This window comes from Magallana gigas, chromosome 5 (genome assembly GCF_963853765.1).
Source record: "Magallana gigas chromosome 5, xbMagGiga1.1, whole genome shotgun sequence".
Taxonomy (NCBI): domain Eukaryota; kingdom Metazoa; phylum Mollusca; class Bivalvia; order Ostreida; family Ostreidae; genus Magallana; species Magallana gigas.
In genome coordinates, this window is record NC_088857.1 from 45,186,948 (window position 1) to 45,198,545 (window position 11,598).

General features: G+C 36.9%; 1 protein-coding gene across 2 annotated transcripts; it reads right to left on the minus strand.

Moving 5' to 3' along the window:
• Positions 1 to 2,049: 2,049 nt before the first annotated feature.
• LOC105339771 (uncharacterized) lies at positions 2,050 to 11,598 on the minus strand. 2 transcript variants are annotated; one of them, XM_034464574.2, is made up of 6 exons: positions 11,447 to 11,598; positions 7,509 to 7,665; positions 6,915 to 7,050; positions 6,253 to 6,423; positions 3,832 to 3,999; positions 2,050 to 3,642 (listed from the first exon to the last, which is right to left on the minus strand). In XM_034464574.2, the coding sequence occupies exons 2-6, from the start codon at positions 7,656 to 7,658 to the stop codon at positions 2,831 to 2,833; spliced, it is 1,437 nt and encodes a 478-aa protein (XP_034320465.2). In that variant the 5' UTR covers positions 7,659 to 7,665; positions 11,447 to 11,598; the 3' UTR covers positions 2,050 to 2,830. The 2 variants fall into 2 exon arrangements, with proteins under 2 accessions (XP_034320465.2, XP_011443791.3); XM_011445489.4 differs by having other exon boundaries at positions 6,253 to 6,426; positions 11,447 to 11,597.

Here is an 11,598-nt window from a genome sequence, read left to right on the forward strand (position 1 = left end):
TATTAGATAAAAACTAAATGCATGATTATGATGTCCATGAAGCCCTCTACCAAAATTGTGAAATCCAAGGCCCCTGGGTCAGGGATTCTAGCTCTAGGGTGGGGCCAATATGGCCATTAGTAAAAATGTACTAAATCATAGAAAATCTTCTTCACTACTCCTATTTGTATTTGTTAAAAACTAAATGCATGATGATGATGTCCATGAAGCCCTCTACCAAAATTATGAAATTCATGACCCCTGTGTCAGGGGTTCAGGCTCTAGGGTGGGGCCAATATGGCCATATAGTAAAAATGTATTAAATCTTAAAAAATCTTTGTCTTTACTCCCACACATGTGGGCAAAAAACTGAATACATGGTTATGATGTCCACTAACTCCTCTACCTAAATTGTGAAATTCATGGCCCCTCGGTCAGGGGTTCAGGACATTTGGGGGGGGGGGGGAGGGGCAATATGGCAATATAGTGTTAATGCATATAATGTTTTAAAATCTTCTTCTCTGTTCTCACACATCTGTATGAAAAACCGAGTTCATAATTATGTTTACCAGGAAGTCCTTTAGTAAAATTTTTAATCTCATGTCCCCTGGGTTTTGACTAGGGCAGGGCCAAAATGGATGTATAGGCATTAATGCATATAATGTTTAAAAATTATCTTCTTTACTCCCACACACTTAAAAAAGAAAACTGAATTCATGATTTTGTAGACCAGATCTTTTTTTTTTTGCCAAAAATTATAGTTTTCATAGTTTTTTTTTTTTGCCAAAAATTATAGGTTTCATAGTTCTTTTTGAAAGATTTCAGGCAGGTCGTCATTACAAATTTTAATTTTTCTACTCCAGAATGAAACCCAATTAAATGAATATATGAGACTCCTCGACAAGTTTGTGTTTGCGTTATATGCTACTCAGGTGACCGTTAAGGCCTATTGGCCTCTTGTTTGAATTTTCATCAGTTTTCACACATCAAGTAGATATGCATTTTCATTTTCTTTTTTTTTCTGTGGGGGGAGAGGGGGGGGGGTGGTTAACTTTTGATTAAGTGGTTTTGTTTTATAAAAAGATTCTTCCTCAATTTAATCCAGAATCAAATAATAGAATATTCTTATTAGAGGAAATCCAATATATTTATAGTAATTGTCATTTGTTAAATAAAGATTAAAAAGTCATGCCATTTCAGGACCCATTTGATATGTTCATCTGTACTGTTTTGTATATATACTGTGTCATCTTATACATGTATTACAAAGTGCATATTGGAAAAATTAAATGATAAAAGAAGAAATGAAATAAAAAATCTCACAGTGAATAAGTAGTGTTTTAGGTTTAGTAATTTAGTATTTCATAAAATTGGCTCGAATTTTTCTGATAAGAATTTGTCATGGCTTCCGAAGGAGTGCAAGGTTTCTCATTGGAAAATTTCAGACAAAATCATTCTCATTGGAAAATTTCAGACAAAAAAATTTAATTTCCCCAACAGAGGGAGTGTGGATTCTTAAAGATACAAGAATGTTTTTTAATGTTTTAACCCTAAGATTCCCAAGTAAGGGTGCTGGCATAGTTAATTGGCTAATACTGTTGTTTGTATGTGTATTTGAAGGCCCTTACTCAGGTGAGCAATGTAGCCCATTATCCTTTTTTTGGTGATTCAAATAAATAGCTATAAAAGAATTTGTAATTTTATTTTACATGTTAAAGCATTGCATACATCATTCAAACATTATTTAGAAAATATTCTAAATGTTGTTTAATGTAAAGTTTTCAACTTGTCACTTTCTTTTATTACAAATATAATGGCATTCATAGTTCGAAGCTGATGTTGAGGAATCCTTTGTCGACTGTTCATTAAGAAAACCATTTGTGCTTGATACAGGTGTTGCAGGTTTGGGAGGATGTTTCGGGACCGACTTTGTTTTTGAACTACATTTGTTAAAATGCATTGTAAAGAAGCTGGTCACTCTACTTTTTTGAAACAGTAGGTTTGCGCCCCTCCCCTTGTTAAAAACACTTGCCTGTATTTAATCTAATTTTAAAAACAACGAAACAAGAATTACAAGCTAGCGGGACCTCATTTGTTGTTGCTCTAAACTCAGAAATAACAAAATTTACAACACATACATTGTAAACATCAAAAATATAAAATTCAAAATAAATTAACAATACACACATATGTATAATATAACATTAAGTACTACAGAACTATGTAACCATGTAACTGTATTGTGTATGAACACCACGGTCTCCGTACGATACTACATCGTTGTACACTAGAAAGCTAAATCACTACAAGCACTAACTAGTCAGTTACATCTAACCTTGTAGAGCAGTCCGTAGGACGTTGCTTTTATAAACCGATGTGTCTTATAAATTAACTTAGTAATCTAGTTGGCTCATCCACTACTAATTGTTACAACTTATTTATTGAAACCCGATAGAACAGATACCAGATATTCTAATATTGTGATTTTTTTCCTCCAGTATTTTCTCTCTTATTCAGATGGTACTTATTCCTTAGATCTTTTATTGGACCCAAAAATACTGTCAATAATCAACATCTTGATTTTACATGTTACATATATAATTATGCACAAAGCAGATTTTCATATAGTAAAGTAAAGGACATTTTCTGTGACCGATTGACAATTCCTCTTTATATTTATTGGCGGCACTAGACAGGAAACTTGCAAGACCCGCTAAACGCTTCTTAACCTAAAATACAATTTGGCACCTGAAATGAACAACACTGAAGCAGTCTACATAAAATATGGGTGCTTATAGCATAAACATACCCTTAAACCATAGTGTTCACTGCTGTCAAATATCACTGGTATTTACTTTGGTACATGCCCTTTCTCAATGTATCTATAGAGACGCAAAGCCTCCAGTTTTGAGAAACCAAACTCACTTTGTAAGTCTTCAACACTTAGTCCCGCTAGTATCTCCCCGTCCACCATTTCCTCTTGAAATCTTTCAGCGTATTTGTTCAAGCGCAAAAGACTGAGTACGTGCACAATGTCTTGTATACTCTTCTCCTCAATACAAAACGAGCATGGAGTCTTCGAGTCTGTACATTTGACCTCTCCCGACCCCTCGCTTTCCTTGTTCGGTGGAGGTGGAGGTGGAAGCACCGGTTGTTCCTTTTCGTCGCTTAATGGGTGGGAGTTTTCGTAAGGCTGGCGCTTTTCTGGCTTTTTCTTTGGTTTGGGCGGAAGACGTGACGTTGGAACGGGTTTGCTATCTTCAGGTTTTACCGGAACGGGTTTGCTCTCTATATGTTTCTGTGGTTCAAGGTAATCGCCTGGGTCTTCCATCGGTTCGTATAACTCCCCACTATCCCTATGTTTGCTGTCGCCTGCTATTTCGGCGCTGGGTTCACTAGACAGTGGCTTAACCCAACAGAGTCTATCATTGACGTAACTTGGCGGGTTATCGGCCACGCGGTATGTGTCAATTTCACCTTCCGGATTCTCCATCACTTCGTATGCCTCCCCGTCGTCGTCTTCTTCGGAATCCCTCGGTTTTTTGAGCGACTTGCCCCGGACAGGTGGCGGAGGGGGTGTGGTAGAAGCTGCAGTCGACTTACTATCTTTTGGATTTAAAACGTCAATTATTTCTGCTGCGTCGGGCGCTAGCTCTTTGATTGCTGAAAATAAATAGGACATACTTTAATTCTTCACTATTTTCAGTCTTGAAAAAATATGGGCAAATTTTTGTTCATCATTTGAAATAATTTTGTTTCAATCGCTTGTGAATTTCACATTAAAATGTTACACTGTAACTTATGTTTGCTGTAAGTAGTTCGTATTATCCTGCGGGCAGTTGATGCACTTACATAAGTCGCATTGGTTTTCTGAGAAGACTGTGTTTTTGTGGACGTATTGCTTGAGCTTCTGTAGATAATCGTCAAACTTCTTCTGAGTGCGGTCTGTGAAGCCCTTGACCGGGGCTACACTGATGATAGGACACAAACTGAAGCTGGACGCCTGCTTCATGATCTTCCCTGGAAATATAACACGGAGATACTTCATTGTGAAAGAGGATTTAGCCCTTAGTAGCCAGAAATTTGGCACATGAATGATGTTGTTGTAGGGGAATAAAAGAATCGCCCAGTGGTCAGTCCGTCTCTATTTCCTGTCAAGTTTAGTACAGCTCTTGTTTATGATCTGAGGACTTGGCCTAACTGTTGGTCTTTTTTCTCGGACAGCTCTTTATTCAATTTATTCAATATATTTGGTTGACAAGGTTATTTTAAAAAAAAATTGTTTTATATTTAAACTATCAACGCAATAAAACTTGAATCCACAGTTGTGGCGTTAGTGGCTCATGATCAGTGGTAATAGCATTATATACACGTTTGATTAAAGGATAGGGATTTAAGATTGGGGTTTTTAAACCCAACAACTTTTTACAATTTTTGTTTTTTCATCGTTTTTGTTAAAACAAAATAATATCACTCACTCTAAAAGGGAAATTGTTTTGTGTGATTTAGTTGTGTTTAAAGTAATGTATTCAAACATTATGTAATAAAACTGTAACCTCTGTTTTATCAAATTATGCAATAGGCATTTGCGTTGCACCATCTTATTTAGGAAATAGCGATTCATCCAGGGATGTGGAGTTATCTAAAACCCCTGTCACACCGGAGCTGCGTTATCACGGCGATCCCGCTGCGTCTTTAAATAATGTAAAACGCCAAGGTAAACGCAGTAGAGTCTCCTATACAGCGCCGTAACAACGCAACGGCATCTTCGTCCGTCGCGGTGGGATCGCCTTGAACATTTAAGAACGCCATGCGACGGCGCGCACTTTGAACATGCACAAAAAACACGCCGTGGCTCGATAAACACGCCGTAGAAGCGTAGTGAGGTCGCCGTGACAGCGCCGTAAGATCTCCAACAGCGCCACGAGAGCTCCGTTGGCGCGCTCAAGGAACGCAGCTAATCGCAGTGTAGACGCAGTGATAAGTCATTTGCGCTTGCACGGAGACCTCACGGAGTCCTTTGGGATCTCGCTGCGTTTCTATCGCGCTCTCACTGCGCATCCACAGCGTTTGAACAAGTTTTCCATTTGGCTGCGTTCACACAGCGACCCCGAAGAGCTGTTGCTGCGTTCATCGCGCTCTCGTTGCGTTTCTTCTGCGTTTATACCACGCTCCCACGGCGTTTCTAGTGCGTTGTCATCAAGACCACGAAAAATGGCTGTTGTACAATAGCAAGCGATGTAATAATTATCAAACTGGATGTAGATGACTATGTAAAAAGTAGCATCTGCTAATATTCCAAGACCAATCATTGGACGTAGATGGGATTCATGCAATTTGGTTCTGATGTTTTCACATCTTTTCTATGTTTTCTAACAACTAATAACGGATCTTTTTTGTAGACCTGACTACTAAGAGTTTAATCCTAGTCCTTCACAAATTGTTTAGAAGTAACTATGTTTCAATTACAATGTACCTTTTCATGAAATCAAAACAATTTTTTAATCATTTATTTACTAGTTGTAAATTCATGTTTGTTTTCCATACAATTGTACAAATTAATATTAACCTACCAAGAAGTAAAGCATGTCTTGTGAGCGCAGTCAGCGCGCAGAGCAAGCCGTGGACGCGCGGTAAAAACTCCTAGCACGTCATGAGCGCTCGGCGGAGACTCAGCGAGATCGCAGTTAATCGCCAAGTAGAACTCCGTGGAAACGCAGTTACACGCCGTGGGAGCTCCGTAAGAACGCCTCGGTCGCCGTCAGGACGCCGTGACATCTCCACTTGTAAAATTTTCAAATAAAACTACATTTTTTCTGAATTTTCCTTGCGATCCTACGGCGATTCTATGAATTTTACAACGCCGTGGGAACGCAGCTTGGCATGACAGGGCCTTAACCAAAGGACCAAAATAACGTATAATAAATTGGTCGTAAATAACTAACAAATTTTATAATTATGTTTCCCCATTCCTTTGATTATTTTAATACATTTATTATGTGGTGGAAATGTTTGCTGAGTACATTTTTATATTAAGATGTTTTTCAAAGTGGATTTTCATTTTTCCTGCAGCTGACCTAACTTCTCTGAACTCTAATTCTCACCGCCTCCAGCTTTTATTGCAATTGAAAGATAATAATCAAGGAAGTAGCAGGTTAAATCCACATAATACTTTATAATAAACCGCCTTTTCTTTTTAAACATAATGACAACAGGAAACTAAAAACGATAACGGAATGCTGTGATTGCACCGCTCTACTGTTGGTGATTTACCGTCCGTTATGAAGTTTCCCTGTATGAATACTTCTTCATACACGTGCGTGATCAGAAACTGGTAAGGCTTGCCTTCCTTGTTTCTGCCCTCAGTGGGAATGTCCTTGGATTCGGAGAACTGGATCAGAACGGGCAGCGGGTTATTCTCCAAGATGTGGGCCAAAGTGTGGTCTTCTGAAATCACGGTTTTTAGTTAATTAAAATTATTCAAGTGTGCAGTTATAACGAAGGCCACGTAATCTGATGTGTAAAGAAGTGTTATCTTATGCTTTAGTGTCACTTATGATTAGGGGGTGGGGCGAGTATACGCATTTAAGTTCAAGTACAATGTATACAGTGAATGTACGAATAAAAATGACGTATTTAAAAATGTTCTTCGTTACTTTACAGTGATATCATAATAACACTTTTGTATCTGTAGATACATTTAATAAAATAATACAAATCTTTTGTATAAATTTTTAAAGCCACGTTTTTAAAATTTCCCAGAAAAATGGGTGAAATATTTAATGTAGACATGTACGCAATAAATCGAATAAGAACCAGGTCGACGACATCGCGGAAGGAATTTAAAAAAGATACAAAGTTTTCGATGGGACATTAAAAAAAAAAAAACATGTAATGCTACAATGTTGACAATGCATGCGTATAAGATATCGCACCTTTTTTGGTGGCGACGGATTTGATCACATTAAACTTGTACTTGGAGTTGAGGGGGATACTGATGTAATTCCTCCTTGTTTTGGGATCCAGTGCCAGTCCTCTTCTAACGCTTTGATAGTTGTTGTACCGGATGATCTGTAAAATTGTCCCAAAAAAGACATATTAAAGACATCAAAATTAAACTCTTGATCGATTAAACCATCGGTTGACAAGACTGTTGTTTCAATTTTAGTCATAAAAAAGGCAATTGGATCCAAATGGCGTACATGTACATGTACATTGTAGGCTGGTAGTAACTGTCAATTTGTGGTAAGAGTTTATAAACCAATAAAATCTTTTCATTTTTGGACATCAGCACTGTTACTCAGTGTTTGTGTGGTGAAAGAATCGGGTACATAATTCAACATAGCAGTCTGAATTTTATTCAACAAAACGGCATCGTGCTAACAAAACATGATATTTTTACCAAAGTGCCAATGAACGTACCAGTCCGTTAGGTGACTTTTTACCTACCAGACATTGTTAACGGTATACATGACTTTTACTTATATGTCTCAGTTATAAAGGAGGGCCTAACAATACAAGTAGCTTACAGTGTCACTGGGGGTATCGTCATACTCGGTGGTTCCATCATAACCACCCAGCACCACCACAAGCATGGGCAAGCTCTTTGGGTACTTCCGGTGAAACTCGGGAAGACTGATCTCTTCCGCCGGATCATAGAGACAGTTGCTCACATCCATTGGACAACTAGAATCATAGAAACATTTATATACATTCACTGATTTACTAAAATCATAAGTAAGACTATTATTTACATATCTATTGGCTAACTAAAATCATACAGACAGTTATTTATACATTCATTGCGTGGTCAACTGAAATCATAGAAACATGTTTTTACATATCCATTAGTTAACTAAAATCACTCTGACGGTTATATGTACCTTCATTGTACCTTCATTGTTAAACTAAAATCGATCATATAGACGACATTTTGTATCCATTGGTCAACTAAAATTTCAAGTCAGACGGTTTTTTTTAAAGTAAGCAATCTAAAGATCATACAAGCAGTTACTTAAATCAATTGGTCAACTAAAAGTCAAGTAAATATGCCAGGAATTTAAAATCATAGGTGTCCACGAATATTCATCTGTTGCGAAAATTCCCAATAAATTTAATGATATTAACTTTCAGGATTAATAATAGGAAGATCGTAAGATAGCTCTATTTTGCTATTTAGGGCTCAATAATTAAGTGTTTTTGAAATGATTATCGTGCAAGAGAATGTTACTAAATAAAGTAACTCTTATCAAATTTACTAATTTTCAATTGAAATTGATCACAATTCGCAGAAGGGATGTACACCCAACGTATTTTGGATGTACTTTGTGTTAATGTAAAAGTACGGGGAAAACTTTAGCGCGGAAATTGGTGCTCGTGGACACTTAGTATCATGGATACCAATAATATGACATGAAGATTATGGTTTCAAACCGCAGTTTCTTGCACCGACACTGTATCAAAACTTATAAACAAATGTCCACTATTCATATATTTTTTCTGATTACATGTGTATCTCGTCTGCAGTTTTGTCCTATATCTTTGTAATGTACCGGAATAATTTTATAAAAAACATTTTCATATCAATGAAGTAAAAAATAAAACATCCGCTGAATGATGGCAATACCTTTAGACTAAGGATTTGAAAACCTTGCAAGCTTATACGAAAAGTTTATAAATGAATAAATCACAGACTATAGAAAATAGTTATCAATTTTTTATTCACAGATCTTGTCTAACCCATGCTTAATGCAAAATAAGATATTGCAGTTGGAAAGTAAATAGTGATGAATTAGAAATTCTGAATACAAATCGTTGTTAAACACGTCGGCATTGAACCAATATTAGTTGTCGTGAAGTGCGTTTTGTAAACCATTTGATGAGAAAAAATTAATTTAAAAACTTCATTGTAATCAAGTGTTTAATTCCAATGATGACTCACCGTGTGCATGAATATTATTTGCCAACCTTTTGGTTTAAAAAACTACGTGTAAGTTAATTGATCAATCAGCTGTTTTAAAAGGCTTTTAACTTGATTCGAAAAAAATCTTGCCTTGTCAATTGTGCAGGCAAAAAGGGGGGATTTTCGGGCCCTAACTTGTATGCGTGACATAGTGAACACGGGTATACATGTACTTGGTCTCCAACACTGATTGTATTCCCTTTAAACTCGATATCTGAAACGATATCTGAAGTCATTCGAAAATAATGGAAAATCCGCGTGAACATTGTCCAGAGTTAATTTCTACCTACAGTTTCTATTGACTATTTCAAAATTGTTAAGAATACACGTATATATTTATACCCCCCGCAAACGAAATTTGGGGGGGGGGGGTATATAGGAATCACCTTGTCTGTCCGTCTGTCTGTTCGATTCGTGTCCGGTCCATATCTTTCTAATGGAGAAACATTAGAAGTTTTTACTTCACACAAATATTGCTTATGACCTAAGGGTGTGTCATGACCTTGAACCAAGGTCATTCGGGAAAGGTCAAGGTCACCAACAGAAAAAGTGCAAAATTCGTGTCCGGTCCATATCTTTCTTATTGAGAAACATTAGAAGTTCTTACTTCACACAAAGATTGCTTATGACCTAAGGGTGTGTCACGACCTTGAACCAAGGTCATTTGGGCAAGGTCAAGGTCACCAACAGAAAAAGTGCAAAATTCGTGTCCGGTCCATATCTTTTTGATGGAGAAACATTGGTAGTTTTTACTTCACACAAAGATTGTTTATGACCTAAGGGTGTGTCATGACCTTAACCCAAGGTCATTTGGGCAAGGTCAAGGTCACTGACAGAAAAAGTGCAAAATTCGTGTCCGGTCCATATCTTTTTGATGGTGAAACATTGGAAGTTCTTACTTCACACAAAGATTGCTTATGACCTATGGGTGTGTCATGACCTTAACCCAAGGTCATTTGGACAAGGTCAAGGTCAATGGCAGAAAAAAGTGCAAAATTCTTGTCCGGTCCATATCTTTCTTATGGTGAAACATTGGAAGTTCTCAGTTCACACAAAGATTGCTAATGAGCTAAGGGCTTGTCATGACCTTGACCCAAGGTCATTTGGGCAAGGCCAAGGTCACTTGCAGAAAAGTGTAAAACTCGTGTACAGTCCATATCTTTTTAATGGACAAATATTGGAAGTTCTTAATTCACATCTAGAATGCTTATAAACTGAGAATGTGTCATGACCTTGACCAAAGGTCAGTTGAGGAAGTTCAAGGTCATTGCAAAAAAAAAATCGGGCTCAGTATACCAATAATTCAAAATGTTTATATTAGGTGGCTGCTTGACATGTGGAATTTCGTTTGATTCGAGTCATGTTTGTTAACATAAGGATGCAAATGTTATCATGCATTAACAGTTAACTTGAACTAAAATGGAATTTAAAGAATAGAAATTGGTTTGTGTACTCATATAAGCATTAACAGTTTTAAAAAATAGAGCAGTTGTTATTTATAGAAAATGGACGATGAAATAGATTCATCCAATATTTTCTATAATAGAAAAAATACACGAGTTATGATTTTTTCTTAGCGGGGGGTATCAATTGTGAACTTGCTCACAGTACCTCTAGTTCATTTTGGGGTATGGACCACAATCTCACTGCGTTAATTTTACAGGATTTTGTGTACAATATTAATGTAGTTTTGGTGAATGTATTATTTGAGAACAGAGAAGTTAGTAATGTTTGCGCGAATTTCAAAAGATATAATTACATCATACTAAAGACCCAAGGTTGAGATGAAAGTACACATGAGGCCTCGTCATTGGAATAAAATACTTAGGTTGGATTGAAAAAAGAATAAGTGTTTCAAAATATGTATAAGCAAATGTGGTATGCGGTCTGCCCCAATAACGTGCATTTGATTTCAATGAAGGATGAAAAGAAGCTTTATGCGGGATTTTCCTAATGTTAACGTTGGGTGATAAGTTGCCTCGATATTGGACAGTGTATTTGACGTATTTTCATCAGTCCCCCCCCCCCCCCCCCTCCGATAATATTTCATAGTGAATCTTTTTTTTCTACAATTGCATTTGAACTTTTCCTGGTATATGCAGCGGCGGATTAAGGTACCCCCCCCCCCCCTCCCCCACCCCTGCAAGAGAAAATCAGTATGACTATACATGTACTTTGCACGCACAGTGATCAACAGGCACCTAGCTCGCTTGATCATATAGTACATCACAGGAACATGGATATGAAGGGGCAAAAATAGTAATATCGTTTATATTAAGCATGATATGTGCTGTACATGTACACAGTAACATAAATCTTATATATTTATATTTGATATCTAATTATATGGGTTATGTTGACGATCATCAGTAGCTTGAAACAAAACAGATTTCTTACAAAATGACATGCTTGTATCATGCGGTGACAACGACTATATAGACAAATATCCAGTGAATCATCCATTGTATACTTATTGAATATACCGGTATATAACTAACTGCTTACCTTGTTACTGTTGTTTATAGTAGTGCAGCACTCAATTATGTATAAGGAAGTATCTTCCCCTCAGATCTCCCTTTTTTATTTAAATTTTATCAAGTACTTGGCAATCATGCTCGTGTTTGCACTTCTATAGATCAAAATGCGGGGAATCCCCG